The sequence below is a fragment of the Mesocricetus auratus genome, unplaced genomic scaffold (assembly GCF_017639785.1).
Source record: "Mesocricetus auratus isolate SY011 unplaced genomic scaffold, BCM_Maur_2.0 Super-Scaffold_100009, whole genome shotgun sequence".
In the NCBI taxonomy this organism is placed as follows: Eukaryota; Metazoa; Chordata; class Mammalia; order Rodentia; family Cricetidae; genus Mesocricetus; species Mesocricetus auratus.
Genome location: NW_024429193.1, coordinates 57,238,043 through 57,256,950, shown reverse-complemented (window position 1 = coordinate 57,256,950; position 18,908 = coordinate 57,238,043). Strand labels below are relative to the sequence as shown.

The window sequence follows — 18,908 nt, the reverse complement described above, 5'->3', positions numbered from 1 at the left end:
CCCTCCCTCCATCCCTCCATCCCCCTCCCTCCATCCCTCCCTCCCTCCCTCTCTCCCTCCATTTTTTCCTTCTTCCCTTTCTCTCCCCTCTGTCTCTCTGACCCCATCTTTCCTTCCCTCTTTCCCCTTTGCTCTCTCCCTTTCCCTTCTTCACTTCCCTCAGTTCTCAACTGGAAAATGTTTTATAAATTATGATTTGAAGATTTCATTGAAGGGGGTACATGTGTGGGAAGGAGGAATGAGATTGTGAGTGGTTTGATTATACTTGTTCATAGTTCCTTGAGTGGCATTTTTTATATCCTCAGAGCTACACATCTCCTGACTGCTTGGACCAGATTCAATGCTGGATCATAGAGATATGATGTAACATTGTACTTTGGCACTGTCATCTTATTAGCTGAGAAAAGCAGATTGTATTTGTAAAATTTGGGAGTTCTTGGAGAAAGAGAAAAGAAAAACTTAAGTAGCCTTGACACTCACTTATTTAAAGTAGATTAGCTCTCAGGAGCTATTGTTATGTAAAAAGATACAGCTGTAGTATGATGTATGGACAGTGTAGTGTCATAGAAACGTCCATTCTGCTTCAACCAGTCACAGTTCAGGTTCTAAACAGAGTCTTCACACCCTTGTCTGACAGAAATAGCATTCCAGAGCAAGGAGAAGAAACAGCCCTTTTCCACACATAGTGCTGGAATAATCAGCTGTTCATAAAAAAGAAAATCAAATGCCTGTTTCACTCCTTATGCAAAACAAACAAACAAAAATACTCCAAATGGATGCAGGCCTAAATGTGAAAGATAAGGCATTAAAGTGAACACATGCAATTTATATGAATATGCATATATGTGTGTACGTGCATGTGGTGTCTTCAGTACTAAAGATATCTTTTTGTTTTGTTTTGTTTTGTTTTTTGTTTTTACAAGACAGGGTTTCTCTGTATTGTTTTGGAGGCTGTCGGACCAGCCCGGCCTTGAACTCACAGAGATCCGCCTGCCTCTGCCTCCCGAGTGATGGGAGTAAAGGCGTGTGCCACCACCGCCCGGCTCAAAGGATTTCTTCTATGACCCAGATGTCTGTAGCCAAGTGCGTTATATTTATCGAACTAGTAAAGAAGTTCCCTTCATCACAAGATAATGGGAAATAGTAAGCACACAGTCTGAGAATGTATTTCCTCTACCTGTAATTAACTACAGTATCTAGAACATATACAAATTCTTAAATAGTAAAAGTACTTTTAAACACAGAATTCTTAAGTTCTAAATAAAGCACAAAATAGCTTGAACAGGATAGTAATGATAAAAGTAAAACTAGACAATAATCACAAAAGATTTTCAACTTCTTTAATAATCAAGGAGATGAAGTTAAACTGTCATGAGATTTTACCTGATGTCTGTTCTATTAGCTAAAAAGATAGGACAGGCAGTACTAAGTACTGATGGGAATCTGGAGCCACAGAAACTGGTGGTAGAGAGTGCTTATTGTTATTTATTTGGAATAGTTAACCACGCTGTAGTGTGGTTGAAGATGCATGTATATACCTTATGATTTTGCAGTTCCACCCTACATATAGAGAAACTTGACTAATGGCACACAAAGATATGTGTATGATGATGGTCTTTATTCCTCTGTAAACATCTTGCAAAATTTTAAAACTATAGAAAAATGACAAAACTATTTTACCAAAAGCAGTAAGTTCTTAATCAGTGGTGATGAGCTGCTGAGCTGAATGATGTATTAGTTACTTTTCTGTTGCTTTGATAAAACAGCATGAACAAGGCAACTTAAAGTAGAGAGTTTATGTGTTTACTGTTTCAGAGGGTTAAGAGAGTCCGCCATGGTGGGAGGGCATAGCAGCAAGCAGCAGAGCAGGAAGCTGAGCGATCACATCTAACCACAGCACAAAGCAGAGAGAACAAACTATAAATGGGACAAGGCTGTGTGATCTCAAAGCCCACCACCAGGGACATATTTCCTCCAGCATGGCTGCGCCTCAGAAACCTGCCCCCAAACAGTGCCTCCAAACGGGAAGCAAGTGTTCGAATATGACCCTAGCATATATAGGACTCTTCATTCAAACCACTCAAGAGTAGAGTGACCACATCTTTGAAATCCCCTATCTGCCGTTTCCTTGCTGTGTGACCATGGACAATCTATTGATATCTGTGAGCTTTGGTTTCTCATCTGCAAAGTGGAAAGCATAACAACCCTTCTCTGTTAGGCACTCATTTAAATGTATTCCTGAACATAAAGAACTGAGCATAAATGTTAGTAGCATAGCTGTCCAGTAAATTATAGGAGCTGAGATTTTCTTGCAATGCTCACCAAAGCAACAATAACTTTGATCTTTAGCACCTTCAGTCAGTACATTTACTGATACATATTCAAAACTGTTGAGTCATCACTATATGATAATAAACCACTCAGGAAAAATCATTTTACCTTTGTTCATTTTTTCTTCTCATTTTTTATAACAGCACTAGAAAATGTAACTCAAAGGGAAGGTATGACTAAGACAAAAATATTTGTGTAATTTAGAAAATTATGCAGAATTTTAAAATTCTAATAAATTGAAACTGAATGATTATCAAAATAAGTATGAAAGTTACTTAATATTTAAAATATTAAAATGAAGTACATTTTAATTCTAATTCTAACCTAAGATCATACATATTAAATTATAATATCAACAATAAAATAATAACTAACCGTGGATTTTAACTTGATGTTGTGGCCTTCATTTTTTTTAAGTACAAAAAGTGATGTCACAGGCAAAATTATAAGGCTCATTTAATCTCTAATGAGATGGTGTCTACATGCACAGCTGTTCTTAGTGCCCACTGGAACCAAAGCCAACCTTTTCCTCTTGGGAACTGCTGTCCATTTGTACCTCATCTTTGCATAAATACAGTCTCTATCTTCAACTAGATCATTATCTTTTGGACAAGCAGACCTCTCCCTAGGCATCTTTGTATGCTTTGGAAGTAAGAAAACCCATTTTAATGTCTACTTGTCTCTACTAGCACCCAGCATAGTGATTTCCACAGAGTACACACAAAGCAATGCATGGTAAAGATCATCAGGCTGCAGTCCATAGAAATAAGACTGCATGGTAATAGGTACATAGAATTCATGGTTGCTGTCTCCAAAGGAACTATGCTTGTTTTTCTTTTCCTTGTTGCAGAAGGACAGTGTGGAGCGAGTGTTTTCTGGCATCCAGCCTACAGGAATCCCCCACCTGGGAAATTACCTTGGAGCCATAGAGAGCTGGGTGAAGTTGCAGGAAGAGTATGACACAGTGCTGTACAGCATCGTTGACTTCCATTCCATCACCATCCCCCAAGACCCCAGCGTCCTCCAGCAGAGCATACTGGACATGACCGCTGTTCTTCTTGCCTGTGGCATAAACCCAGAGAAAAGTATCCTTTTCCAGCAGTCTCAGGTCAGCTTCTCAGACCAGAGCCCAGAAGACTTGGCTTTTTTCACTGTTTGAAGCTCCTGTTCACAATCTTTTCTTAATTATTCCAGCATGACATCATCTAATGTGATGTTTCCAGTTTAATATTTACATGCATTCATATCATTAAATATCCTTGTATTTCAGTACTGTTTTTCAACTTTCTCCTGCCATACTTTATAGTCTTTCATCCACCCCAAAGTTATGTCATGTTAGTTCTTTGGACACTGGGGTCGTTTTCTGTGCTGGATACTTTCAGTTCGATGACCTCCACTGTTGACTAATGTCCCTGGGATGAGGATTGAATTTTGTGACCAATGACTTTTTATAATTCCAATGGTGGTTTATTGAATATTGAATTTGGAAAGCCTATTGGATAATTGTCATTGTTCATTCTTTGTATAATAGGTTTTGAAAGGATTTGATAGAACAAGCCAAGAAATTTGAAGACAAAGTCCCAATGTCTTGGGTACAAGCCAAGAAAGTCTTCAGAAAGCCAAAATAAATAAAGCCAAAATATTTGACTCATACCTTCACTATGGATGAGTCAGTTTATCTTTAGACAGGAAGAGATCCTGTCCAGAGACAGAGCAATTTAGACACACAATAGAAAAGAATATAAGAACTCCTCCTGGATCACACCCTTACTATGTATCTGCTTTAACCTGCAGCATAGCCTCAGTCAAAGGGGCCTCTTTCTTGATCATAGACTTCTACTGAGTATAAGTTTTAACATACGTTTTTATTAACTCAGAATTTACTTCAGTGAATCATACAAAGAACCAGCTGAAAACAAATAGGGTAGGGGCTTATCACTCTATGTAGAATGTTTATTTAGTATGTTCAAAGTCCTGAGTTGAATCCCCAGCATGGCAAAACACACAAGTACACACAGACATACATGAACACACACATATTAAGTGAAGAATATCTTTAAAGAATAAAGTCATCAATTTGAGCTTGTCACTCAAATATGTATGTGAAATGATGTCATCATTACCTAGACTTAGTTTTGATTTACAATTGATCAGGAAGCGTTTGCTTATGACTTTTCAAGTTTAAGGTTGGACAAATGTAAGGTATTTATCTATATTGGGTAAATGTGGACTTCTTGGTAATTTCCATGAATTCATTAACTTCTGTTTTTTAAAAAGCACCAATAAATGGGCTGTATCTTCTGCATACATGTTTATCAAATACTTGCACACATTTATTATGCCATCTTTATCCTCCTATAGTTTTACTTTTTAAAAGAGATTTATCTATTTTTATTTTATGTATATGGGTGTTTTGTATGCATGTATGTGTACACCATGTCATGCAGAGGCCTTGGAGGCTAGAAGACAGGACTGGATCCCCTGGAACTGGAGTGACAGATGGTTGTGAGCTGCCATGTGGGTGCTGGGAACTGAACCTTGGTCCTCAGCAAGAACAGACAGTACTCTTTAACCTCTGAGTCATCTGTCCTGCCCCAGTACTGTGTTCTTCAGGCTGCTGGTTCCCAGTCCTGCCGCCTTGTCAGTCTTCCTACCTTGGAAGCACTTCACCTTCTTTCTGAAGAACTGCTTATAGTTTAAAATTCCAGCTTATTCCAGCCCTCCCACCTGCCTCTGACCTACAGAGCTGCTCATCCTCAAGCCACCTCTTGAGTCACCTCCAAGCACATCAGCTTCATTCCCTCTAAGCTGGTTTTGATACAGGCTTTCCTTTGATCCTTATTTGATCTTATTTCTAAAAACTTCATTCTCAGCCACGAGTTCCTATTTCTGTATTTCTTAGGGGTGAATGTGTCTAATCTCCACATAATAGCTGCTTGCCAAGTTGCTTTTTGAAGTAATTTTCAAATCAATGGGTATTTTAAAGCCACATTCAACAATTGTAGTTTCGGCTCATTCCTCAAAGGATAATTTCCTTATGGTAATATTCTAATATCACATTAGCATATTGTAAATATTTCTCTCTTTTTAACAGACTTTTGACAGTGACCTCTACAGACATATAAAATGTACAATCATTGAGATAATTTCTTTAGCTTATAACACTTAAGAAAGAGTAACCCACAATGTAAGAAACTTTGCATAGTCTAAGTGAGGGATAAGAACATTCCTTAAATATTTCAGTGTACCTCTCTATAAATTAAGAAAATGTTATATATAAATACCATGTTTTTATTACACCTATTGAAGTTGATGATAAATATACATTGCCATCTAATCCCAAAATTATTTTTTAATGATCTACCCAGGTCTACACGTTGAGTGTTTTGTTGGTTTGGGTTTGTTCTGGTGTGCATGTATGTACACCTTTGCAAGTCAAATATCTCCTTCCATTGTGGGTTATATGATGGAACTCGGGCTGTCAGGCTTATGTGCTAAATGCCTTTGCTGAGCTGTCTCACCAACTCTACAGTAGGTCTCTTGGAGTTGTTCCTTACGTCTAAACTATACTTTGCAGCCTCTACCCTTTGGCTGACATCTCCCATTTCTCCCTCTACTGTTCCCTGATAACCACTGTTATACTCTCTGCTTATGAGTTCAATTTCTTTCCATTCTATAGATGATCCACCAGGCATTTGTCTTTCTGTACCTTTCTGTTATTTTGCTTAGCACATACCCATCCAGTCTATCCATATTGTTGCAATTGACAAGATTCCTTCTGTTTAAAGACAGAGTAGCATTCTATAGTAGCTGTTTATTAGTCTGCTGATGGACACCCAGGTGGGTTTGTTCATATCTTGACTTGTGGATCTGCAGCTTGTAAAAGGTGCCGTGATAAGCACGGAAGGGCAGGTGCTTCTGACATCATGATTTTGCTCTTTGGGTAGGAACTCAGTGTGGTGTAGTGTTTGATTTGATCTCCTTTAGGTAACTCCACACCCTTCTCCAAGATGCTGTTTTCCCCTGTTGTCACTTCCTTATTTTGGCAATTTTGTAGCATGTAAGCATTTGGTTGGTTAATATATAACAGAGAGAACATAAGCTTATTAAATAATTATCAAGATTTGGGAACTGAAGTAAGTTAAGATCATTTATACCTGACACCACCACACAATTATTCACAAATAGTTTTTGAAATTGTGAGTTACATAAGAATATTTTTTCTACCATATGACATGTTCACAGGTATAGCCATTGGGTTAAATGGCAATTTTCCCATGTGCCCTGGTTGTGCATTAGAAAAAGCCCTAGTAATCATTTAAAATGGGGAAAGAATTTGGCTATGTTATAATGCTGATTTTAGCAATAATTTTCATCTGCAACCCTTTGCATTCTTTCTCGGCAGCCTGACTGGAACAGTTTAGGCATATTGATGATTTTCCCCATTATTTTCTTTTTCTTCCTCTCCCACTGGCCTGTAGTCATAGCGCTTCTCCTAAATATGTTTGCCATATGTGGGGAGTTTTCAGACCTTCTCGTCTGAAAGTGTGTACATGAGTGTGTGTGTGTGCGTGTGTGTGTGTGCACATGAATATGTTCACAAGCGCATTTTGTTCGAGAGAAGGGTGGGCTAGGGGAAGAACACCTATGCGTGTATTTGGCAGAGGTTTCCATCTCAAAGCCAAAGTCACTGTCTTTTGTTTTTGGCAGACCTGAGCACAGATCCAATCTGTGTCTTACAGATGTCTGTGAGGGACAGGTCTCCACATCTCTCCCTCACTGTTCCCCACAATATAATCACCCTGCAGACGGAAGATAAAAAGCAGAAGACTCAGCCTTCAGCACTGGCTTCCAGCAGAGGTCAGGACAAAAGGGGGGCTTGGGGTATCAGATATCAAGTTACTGAGGGTCCAGAACGGTTCAGGAAAAATCAGGATGGAGTCTGAAACTTTGGAATGTAGCCTCATTTTCTAATTAGAGTTATATTTTGTTTCCCAGGAAACAAAAATCAATAATAATAATAAAGTAGAGGGTGCTATGGGGGAATCAGTTTCTGAACAAAAGCCAAAGGAACTGACTAGATGGATCTGTGCACACAAAGCTATACCTGGCTCCCTCTCTGTGTCCTGAGAAGTAAAAAGCCAGATCCTAAAATGAGGCAGTCCCCATGGGCTCTGTGTACCCTGATCTTTTGCAAATGCATTTGAGCATGCATTCATGATTGCAGAACTCTCCAGGTTGTTAGCTACCAACAAGGAGTGCATGCTTGGCTTGTAATAGAAAAGGAACAAACATCTGTGTAGACTAACAGACTTTTGGAATGTATTTACAAAATTGGCAATACCTCTAGAGTTCCTGAGGGAGATGAGGAATAAACCACAAGTTGAAAAAATGATTATATATCTAGATTCTGCATGTGATTTCTTCTCTACAAAGTTCCTACCTGGACTACAGTTACCTTTTCCTGGTCTACATTTGACTTCTGTCAGGCTTGATGAGAAGAAACAGGACAACTTGACTGGTCAACAGAACAGGCCATAGCTTGACTATGCCCACAGGAAGAGGTCTTGCTTCACACTCAAAGCAAGAGTAGAAAATTGCAGCCTTTTCATTGGCCTGAATGTCACTGTCACCTCTTCTTATTTGTGTCATAATTGACAAATAACTAATTTTTTCTGAAACTCCTTTAATGTTTACAAGAAAGTTTAAAGAAACCTCTGTGTCACAGTTGGCAAAAGCTAACTTTCTGTCACCAACCATTGTGTTGTTGCCTCCAGACTCCCTGATGTTGCAAAAGTTTTATATAAAGTGAATTAGCAGATGGCCCTCCAGCTAATGGTTGTCTTATTTTATCTCCTTTAATAAAACATTTTTGGAAACTTTTTCCTTACTTTTTCCTTTGTGAGGAATATTTTGGATATTGAAGAATATTAGATATTAAAGAACTATCTCTACCAGTCCAGAAAGTAGGAAAATGAATGGGTGCCTTTTGAAATAGTAACTTCCTTCATCTAGGTTTTGATTTTCAAAATAAAACATGGCAAATATAACAGAAACTTTTTAGCTCACTCAAATTCCATTCCGTACTTTGCCTCCCTAGAGGCAACCCCTATATCTATTGGATATTTATCATTCCCACATATGTGTTTATATTTTTATTGCATGTGATATGGCCATAAATAATCTGTATTATTTCTTTGCACATTTTCAAACTATGTAAATGGTATCCTGTTGCCTATCCTTCTGCATCTGTTATTCTGGTCTTTGTTTCATTTCTGAGATTTGTTCAGTTTTTTTATTGTTGTACAGTGTCCTGGCTCTGTCACAATTTATTTACCCATTTTCTTGGCAAGAATATTCAGACTTTCTTTTCAAACCTATTTTTATAACTGCAAACAACAGTGCTGTGGTCCTGTTTGAAATGTCCTTTGTGTACTTGAGAAAGTTTTTTTCTAATATTTGTTTATTTGTGTGGGACGGGGACGATGCACACACTGTGACCCACATGTGCAGATCAGAGGACAACTGGCGAGAGTTGGCTTGTCTGTTTAGTTGGGATAATTGAAGTGGGAAGACCACTCTAAGTGTGAGCAGTACCATTCCCTGTGCCGTGGTCCTGAACCTGCTCAAAGGAGGACCGCGGGAGTCTGCATCCTCACTGGATTCAGTGTGACCCGCTTCCTCCTGCTCCTGTGGCCGTACTTTTCCTGCCATGACACCCTAGACCCGTGAGTCAAAATAAGCCTTTCCTTAAACTGCTTTTCCTGGGTATTTTGTCCCAGAAACAAGTCAAGTAGCTAATAAAGCTATAGAAAAAAAGCCTTTGTTTTCCTGTGGTTGAGTTTTCATTATGTGTGTTTTCAGTAATGCTCATCTGGCTTAACATTGGAGAACTACTTTTTATTATCTCCAAAGTGTTTTTAAGTTTTGTTTTTCACACTTAAGACTGAAGTATGTAAAACTTTGAAATTCCTGCACATTTTATTTAAGTATTAAAGAGCCATGTTGTTAATTTCATCACAGATCAGTTCGGAGGAGCTTTAAGTATTAGAGAATGAAAGGTACATGTTTCCTAAAAGTCACATTTTCACTGGAAAGCAAAACTACTATCACTTCCACACCCTCTGGTTTTTCTTGAAGCGGGAGGGACTACCTACTGACTTGCTTAGCCACTGGAAAATAAGGAGCAAAGAGCACACGAGGCACAAACAAGAGCGGTACTTGAAGGCTGCTTTGTCAGACATAAATGAAGCCACCATGTTCTCTTGGGTTGTTGTTTGTATGGAACATGTCTCACCTTTACCTAATGTGTTTCCTCAGTCTCCCATTGACAGCATATAGTTAAATCTTGTTTTTTGACCTATTCAGCCAATGTATCTTTGTTCAGTGACTTTAATCCATTCATTCGGGTTATTGCAGACAGGGAAGAACTTAGTGCCATTTCATTGTCTATTCTGGTTGTTTTGTAACCACTTTATTCTTGCTTCCTCTCTTAACCACTTTTGTGTGGTATCAAATTTTGGTCCCTTTCTCTTTATTGCAAGGCTCATGAAGCATCTAACACTTGCCCTCACTCTCTTGTTTTTTGGTTTTTGTTTTCCTCTGATATGAGAATAGAGGGTTCCAGAGAGAGGACCTTTCAGGTTAGACTCTGAAATGAAAAGAGACAAAAGTATAAGCTATAGTTATCAGAATGTAAATAAAAAAGATACAATGTTTGTGAGGCACTCGAAACCAAGAGCAATTTGTTACTCAGTTGGTCCTTTAAAAGCTGACAAATAAAATATTTCAGATTAAGAAAAAGTATGCATAGAAGTACAGATGTACACAGTAAGCCACAGGACTTGGATGGCGGTGCATTTCGAGTTAGAAGCAGGCAGATAGAATCAGCTTATTTAACTTGGGAAATACTGGACAAGGAAAAAGTTAGTGAATTCGTGAAATGTACAGACCAGTGTTCACTGGCAAGCTTGAGTACTGACAAGAGGCAATCCAACTGAGGAGAGTGAGAGTGTATCACTGGTACAGTGTTCTTTTAATTAAAATCAGATCCCCAAGCAAGGTTCTTGTTAAAGGGATTTGTCATGGGGATGATAAGAGTCTAATAAAAATAACTCAGCATGAAATTGCACGTTTCCGAGAGGAAGCAATAAATGGGAATTTGTGAGTCCAAATAGTCTTCAAAGTGTCCTAACGAACGTTTCCAGGACCTGTTCGTGGGAAGGTAGCATTTGTGTGGGAAATAGGGACATCCTGAGGGACCCTGAGGGTGTGTTAGAGATCTGACCCAAGAATTACTGAACTGGGTAATTGACAAGGTATGTTTGATATCTTGCTATTACATATTTTGGAGTCAGCTTCCCTGTGCTTTTTTCCTAATTTCTTTTTTATTATAAAAATACAGCCAAATACAGATAATGGCATAAGGAGCATTCATGTTCTCAGCACAGAGATGAATGTTGTTAGTAGCTTCTCATATTTGCTTTCGGTTCCTTTTAGTTTTTTTTTTTTTTAAGTTATAGATGATGGGGCTGCAGAGATGGTTAAGTTGGTAGGGTCCCTGCCCTGTAAGCCTGAGGACACAGATTCCAGTCCTTATCACCCTCATAAAAGCCAGTTGCACATCTGTAACCCTGGTGCTAAACAGACAGGGACAGATGGACCTTTGCAAGGGCTCACTGACCATCCAGGCTAGCCAAATCCATGAGTTCCTGATTCAGAGAGAGACCCTGTCTCAGAAATTGAAGTGAAGAAGCAACAGAGGAAAGATACCCAGTGTCAGCCTGTCTGGTTTCTCTCTCTCTCTCTCTCTCTCTCTCTCTCTCTCTCTCTCTCTCTCTCTCTCTCTCTCTCTCTCTCTCTCTCTCTCTCTCTCTTACACACACACATACCACATAAACATTTTTTATTTTATGTGTATGTGTGCTTAGCCTGCGTATGTGTACCACTTGTGTGTCTGATGCCAGTAGTAGATGTAGAATTTCCTGCGACCAGAGTTACAGATGGATTTTTGTCACCATGTGGGTCCTGGGAATTGAACCCCGGTCCTCTGGAAGAGCAGCCTGTGCTTTATCTTTCTAGCCCGGTAAACTTTTACAACTGTAGATAAAGTTTAATTTTTTAGAAAATTCTTGTACATCCCTTTCATCTCTCTTCCTCACGTGCTTTCCTTTAATCATAGACAGCAACAATCCTGAACTTCAAATGATCAGTGTAGCTCATAATTGATACTTATTTTTCCACAAACCCATATTTTGTACTCATAATTTCATTGAGAGTATATACTGCTTTTTGGTTTCGTGGCTTACAAAAACATTTTACAAAAATTATCTTTTTTCACAGAATGGTATATATGTTTTTTAGTCTAGAGTGATTTGGGTTTGGGAAAGTTGTTTGTTTGTAGCACTGTCTGGGCTGGAATTCCCAGAGAGCCTGCTGCCTCTGCCTCCCAAGAACTGGGACTAAGAGCGTGCGTCACCACACCTGGCAGAACAGCGTGTTTCCATGATCTGTGTTTGGTCTCTTTTGTTGTGCAGGATGTCACTACCCCAGTGCATTCAGTACATTCCCTGCTGCTGTGAATTGAGGGAGCATAACAAAGCCCACTTCCTAGAGAACAAGAGCAAAGAGGGAGGGGAAGAAGAATGGCCCTCTGAGGTGACCGTGTGGAATGGGAGACAGTATTGTTTTAATATCTGTAGTAACAGTAACTGGCTTCGTGCTGGGTGCTGTTCTAAGCACTCGTAGATAGATGCTGCTGTTGACCTTACTTTATAGATAGTGAGACTGAAGCACGAAGAACTTACTTAGATACTAGAGTATCTAGTTGCCCAGAGTAACCTAGCTAAGTAACAAAACTAGGATTCAGACCCAGGTCATCTCGTTCCAAAGACAAAGATCTTGGGTGTGAGGTGATCTGGCTAGCTAGGCAAGGGTCCCCTTCCTCCCTTCTGTGAGTTCCTCCTGAAAATACACACTCAGTCCAAGAGGACAGCCTTACCGCCAGACAAGGACCGTGCTTCTGTGTCGGGTATAAAAGTACCTGTGCTCCCCCAGCAGTACCTTCAAGCTGTCTCCCAAGACAAAGCTTTAAGCTACACTGCTGTCCTTGCATGTCCGTCTTCATATCTTTTCTGGTAGCCCTACCCTTCACTTACTATAGTCCAGCTTCCATTGCAACTACTTCCTTGAAATTGCTTTTGCCTGCATCAACAAGTTGGTTTACAACTCTTTTCTTTCTGCAGCTTCTGGGGAAGTTCGTACTGTGGCCAGTGTTTTACAAGGGTGAACAAGACAGGCAAACTGCAGCGGCTGAAGAATGTTTGTGTCTTGTTCTGGGGATGGCTGCAGACTTGTTTGTGGATGGTTAATAGGCCAATTCACTGCCCTGTACCTTTGTTCGTCTATGACTAAAATAGATCATATAGTTGTTTAGTTTGTGGCTTCACAACATAGGAAAAAATATATTTAAGCATTTATCACTTTTGATTCTTTTTCCAAATAGAAATCTGTACCTCTCCGTGTGATTGTCTTGACTGTGATGATTATTTCTCATATAATTATTGAAGATAAAGGGAAAAAAGTTAATTTGCTTTTACCTATTTTCTCTACTGGAATCTATTTGAATTAATTTAATGCTAATTTGAAAACATCAAAATCTCTGAAGACTGTTAAATAACTTTCATTCCATATGGCCAAACAAAAAGCTACTCCAAGCAAAACGCTTTCTTTTATGGAGACACAGTAGTAAGCTTATTATCATGTTGCGGAGGCTCAGCATTGGAACCAACGTGGAAGGGAAATTATTTCGTGCCTCTTCCCACATGTCATCTACAGCCACTTGCTGTGTTTTCATTCCTTTCCTCCATTCAATAAAGAGGAAAAGGGATTCTCTCACTCTTCTTCATGCCTAAAACTAGTAGTGCATGTTCGCTGTGTTTCAATGGGAATGTGTTTTCTCTGGTGACTGGAAGTGACTCCAATGCTCTTGGCTACATCATTGGGTTACTGTTTGTGCAGAGAGCTGTTTGTTTACAGCAGCAGTTAGCAATTTTCTTGGACAGTGCTGTCATAGCCATTGCCTTCATCGAAACCCAAATGCCTCTTAGAAGAAAGATGACAGATTCCACCCAGCCACTTGCAAAACTTTAAAAGCAATTCCTTGTCAAACACGTGAAAAACAACTCTTCCTTCTCTATAACTTGAAGGGGGGGGGGAGAGAATATCTTACTCCAGATGTTGGTTCCTTGCTAGTGAAACAGGCCTGGGCTGGTTCATCCCATTCCTTTATGTTCCCTTTGCAAAACCCACAGAGAACACATTTGGGGCCACTTTGCAGAGTTGGCAAGAGTCTCTGCTTTTTAAGGGAATCATATGGACACAGAATGCCACAATCAATAGACTCAGAATCCCCAGGGCTCAGAAATGGGATGCTTAGGACTCACATTCTAGGTCATCAGTTAGAATATGGCCTGGACCCAAGAATCATCCCAATTGTTGCCAGGTTTTGCTTACTTGATTAAACTTGATTCAAACAAAGCTAGGTTGAAAAGAGTTTGTATTTTCTTGTTGATTCGTGGTGGGGGCCAGGAAAACAAAAGAAAGAAATGAGGGTAGAGAAGGAGTCAAAAGAGGAGGAACTTAGATCTTTGAGACTCCCGTTTGGAAGACAGGTGATGCAGCCAATCCACTTTCTCATCACTGCAGATCTGAACGGGCAAGCTGCTCATTGGAGTTAGGTGCCTTTCTTTGCCAACTACATGCAAAGTATTGTGGCTGTCTTCATGGATTTAAAGGGGGTCAGAGAGGACTTCAGATGGGGAAGGGAGGAGGTGAGAGGAGGAGAGGGGAGGAGAGAAGAGATTTATTGACAAGCCTGGCATTCCAAGGGGATGGTTACCCTAGGATGTAGCGGAATCCATATTGAAGATACTGAAACATTCCTGGTCACCTCCTTGCTAGGGATGTTGAGGACTTAAAGAATAGACTGGTATTTGTATTAGTTGGATTTTTTGGTTTGCTTTTTCTGTTTTTGTTTTGTTTTTGTGGTGGTAGTGATGTTTTGTTTTTTATAACTTCTTCTTCTTTACCTAAGGATGTATGCATCAGGAACCACAACCAAGCCATTCACCTGTTTCCTTTTAATAACCTTGACTTGGGTCATTCTCAACTGTTTCAGTCAATGCATCTTGTCTAATTAGCTCTGCTTATGTGCAAGATGACGTTGACTTCCTCTGTTACTGTTTTCCCCCCTTAGGTGTCTGAACACACTCAATTAAGTTGGATCCTCACTTGCATGGTCAGACTGCCTCGACTGCAGCATTTACACCAGTGGAAGGTAAATGCCATGGACATGATTATTAATGGAAAGGAAGGCTTCTGTTTCTTGCTGTGCCAGGTTCTAGGAGTCCTGAGTTCACTCTCCGCCCTGGTATGCCACTCACCTGTCCACGTCATTGTGTTAAGCAGATACTATAAGGGTTCACCAAGACTCCTAACCTCAGAATCCTGTTTGTTATTTATTTGTATTTGAATAGACTTGGTAATGACCTTGAACCTACCACATTATAATTAACAGACAGTCAGAATCTCTGGAATACTGGTCCCTGATGTTGCCTCCCATCTCCACTGGAACTAACAAGCATCCCAGAAAGAACATTTAATGTTTAAGCAAGTTGAGCCTAAGCAACAGTTCAAACCCACAGAAAGAAAATTAAGATTGTTGTTTTAGGAAGTTCCACCAATAAAGGTAAATTAGATAATTCATCATGTATTACTACCATTTACTTTTGCAATTAGTTAACTCGAAGTAGGTAGCCCCAACTATATCAACACTAGTTTTAGTTTCAGCTTCTTTTGAGAATATTTTCTGGGACACTGGTGTCTTCAAAAGTTGGTCTTCAGAAGCTGATCCCTAAACAGCAGAGAGAAGGGCCCCTGAAGTGCCAGTATCTGGACCACATGGTCTAGGTACATGGTGCCTCTCTCCTGAGCCTTGCTTTGAAACCCAACCCCCAGCAGCTGGGACTTAGAGATTGGAGAGGTAGTCAGATGGGAAGGGTTGGCCCCTCCTGAGTGGGTTGTTGTTTTAAAACAAGCCCCTTTTCTCTCACAAAGCAAGGACATAAGGACAAAACAGACTGATCAGTCTCGGAGGAGGGTTATAAGCAGGGGGTCTCTTTTCTAGCTCTAGTCTATGTCCTTTTTTTTTTTTTTTTTTTTTTTGGAGGGGGATTTTTCAAGACAGGGTTTCTCTGTGGCTATGGAGGCTGTCCTGGAACTAGCTCTTGAAGACCAGGCTGGTCTTGAACTCACAGAGATCCACCTGCCTCTGCCTCCCGAGTGCTGGGATTAAAAGAGTGTGCCACCACCACCCAGCTAGTCTGTCTTAAGTCTGAATTTCCTGGCATCCAAAATTAGGAAAAGTGAACTTCTGTTGTTTACAACAACAACAACAAAAAAAACAATGCCTTGTGGATGTTCAAAGAACTGGTGTTAAATAAGACATTAATGGTGATGCTACAGATTGACCACATCCCAGGAACCGGAAACAAGGTTTTTATAGGGTTCTCTAACATATTTTAATTTTAGGAAAGACTTTGCTGCTTTAGTATAACACTATGACACTAATTTCTGATTGAACATACTAATTAAGTGTAAACGGTTCTCTGAGGCAGATACGCTAACGGCAATTCTGATTGAGACAATGACCACAGAAGGAGTGGTATTAAGGGTGGGGTCAGGGTTGCTGAGGTCAGTGTTATCTGGAGGGTTGATGGGTAAAGCATGTATAGCACACTAACAGCACTCAGTAAATACTACTGTTCCCTATTTCACCTTGCTTCCTCTATAATTATAAGGACCAGTATGCTAATATAAAAAATAACAGGGCTGGAAAGAGGGCTCAGGAGTCATGAGTACTTTTTACCCTTCCAACACCTATATTAGATGGCTCATACTATTCTCTAACTCTAATTTTAGGGGATCCTACACCTTCTTTCAGACCTATGCAGGCACATGTGGCATGCATATACACAGACACACACACATACACATAAATAAAAAGTAATAGTGATAATATATCCACAAATTTGACAGCAGGATGCTCAGCACTTGCCTGTTAACCTGAATTCAATTCCTAAAACCCACAGTAGAAGGAGAGAGCTGACTCTCCAACAGTTCTCCTCTGACCTCTACATGCAAGCTTTGGCATGTGCCTTCAGTAATGCCAACATGCGTAGTTGCAAAAGCTCATGTGCAAGTACACACACACACACACACACACACACAATAAATAAATAGGTAAAATTTATCTATAAATTTAATGAAACACAGCTTTCATTTTTTTATCTTTTTCTAACATTTTTATTTATCATGTATGGGGGGGTGAGCGATGGCATATAGAGACCAGAGGACGACTTGCTGGAAAGCTTCTGTCTCCAAAATATGGGTCCTGGGGATAGAACTTGGGTCATCAGGTTTGTGGCAAGCATTTTTAACCCATTGCGCTGTTTTGCCTACCCTGGTAGCAGCTTTTCAAAAATTAAGTTATTTGGGGTTTTTTCCCCCATATTAATTACTCTTCTCTAAATTAATCTTTTATGAACTTCACCCAGTAACATCTGTGATGAGGGACAGAATTGATTCCTGTTAAGTTTGAGAAATTTAATTTTATAATGATTTCTGAACGTAGTTGATTTGGAATCTAGAAAATTCCTTTGTCCTTAGTGAAATGAATGTGGAATAGAGTTGGTGCAGGATCTCTCCTGGGACAAGGGGCCATGTGTGTAGCTCAATGGTAGAACTTGGGTGGGCTTTGCCCCAGCTCCAAAAATAAAATAACATGCAAATGGTAAAAAGTCCCTCTTGCTTCTCCTGGAGCCTGGAGCATGAACATGATAAGCAGCCAGATGACGCTAGAGCTGCTGAAAGGGACCGAAATCTCTGTTATTACAGGTGGCTCCAGTGCACACTTTGCTTTCTTTAAGTTTCTTAATTGAGCAACAAAATCAGGTTCAAGTCAGATTTCTTTCTCTTCCTCCTTGTTTCTCCAGGCTAAGGCTGCAAGGCAGAAGCATGACGGAACAGTAGGCCTGCTCACATACCCGGTCCTGCAGGCAGCAGACATTCTGTGCTACAAGTAAGGAGGGAGGCCAGCCCTGGACTTGTGCTAAGGGATTCTCACTATGTGTGTGAAGAGGTCATTTGTTTGTTCATGGCAAGGTCTCACTGTGTAGCCCAGGCTCCTTGTAAACCTGTAATCTACCCACCTCAGGCTCCTGAGTGCAGGACTTGCAGGCATGTGCCACACAATAGTGTTTTTAACTCTCCAGGCTTGTGGTGAAGGGGCTACAAAAAGGATCAGATATGCCAGTCAGCACTGCGTACTAAATCTGTGTGTGTTTCAGTGACTGTCTATTTGGAGCTAGCACAGAGTGCCTACTATGTGTTAGCGATCTTTCTAAGTGATCTCTGTGTGTGAACCCTAATAGTCTTGTAAAATTTGTCATCATCACCCCTGTTCTTCAGAAGAGGAAGCCAAGGCATAGAGTGGTCAGCAGCAAATTCAAAGTCACAGAAGCTGGTAAGGCTAGGAGCCAGGATCCGAGTCCTAGAGGTGCTCCCAGTCTAAGGGCAGGCAGACTTGTCACTTTGAGCCTATGGTGAGGTGCTAGATGGCAGTGACAAGAACTGCTCATCTTGTGGCCAGGAAGCAAAGGAGGAGAAGAGAAGGTGGGGGGGGCGGACGGACGGTAAAGGACGAAATAGGAGGAAGGGAGGATCGTGGGCAAGAATGGCATAATACCAATCTGCAATGGCAGTTATTTGAGCGTGGCTCTCCACCTGCAAATGTTTTGTTTTCTCTAGTGGTGCTTGAACTTAGGGCTTCACGCTTGCTAGACAAGACTCTACCACTGTGGTAGATCTACAGTCCCATTTTTGTGTTTTGGCTTCTGAGACAGGGTCTGTTTAAGTTGTTCAGGCTGACATTAGCGAAGCAGCTTCTTAAGATGTCAAAGTGTATTTTATGTGCTGGTATTTTTAGAGTCAAGTCCTAGGTTGCGAATGTCCTCATATCATACACAAAACTGTAAGTGGTTCAAATGTGGCAGGTAAACCTTAACATTTTCTGCTTGCTTCTCTGTCTCAGTCTGCTTCCAACATCAGCAAGATTCACTCATATAAATACTTAGTGTTTCCAAGATAGGCATTTCTTTCCAGTTCTGTAAGTGTTCCTTAACTTTTACTGATCTCCTCAATGGTTAGAATAGTGCTTCTAATAGACTTCAGAGGGTGGATGATAGAGGCAGAATTCTGTTCTCATCCATGTTTTGATATGTAGAGACAGTTTGTCCAGGCAAACAGATAAAAACTGCTTTTCTATAAAACCAGGCAATTGTCTATCTTCAAGATGGTGGTCTCCTTCCTTAGCCAAGAAGTTTCTTGTCATCTCTAATGCCATGGTTAGACTACAGATGTGGACATCCATATCCCCCCTTTTTAAGAGAAACAGCCCAGTGTTCCCTTCTGTCTAGTCTCAGACTAGGCCACATGTACAGTTGGGAGTAGTTTCTGTT

The 18,908-nt window shown here is 40.3% G+C and overlaps 1 protein-coding gene across 3 annotated transcripts in view; it reads left to right on the top strand.

Annotated features, from left to right (window-relative positions):
- Positions 1–18,908, top strand: part of Wars2 (tryptophanyl tRNA synthetase 2, mitochondrial) — a 68,951-nt gene that overhangs the window by 41,025 nt on the left and 9,018 nt on the right. The window contains exons 2-4 of one of the 3 annotated variants that reach the window (XM_005087732.4): positions 3,182–3,439; positions 14,588–14,668; positions 17,385–17,470. In XM_005087732.4, the coding sequence (XP_005087789.1) occupies positions 3,182–3,439; positions 14,588–14,668; positions 17,385–17,470 (425 nt within the window). The remainder of the gene's footprint in view (positions 1–3,181; positions 3,440–14,587; positions 14,669–17,384; positions 17,471–18,908) is intronic. The other 2 variants (XM_040752154.1, XM_040752155.1) reach the window with 2 other exon arrangements.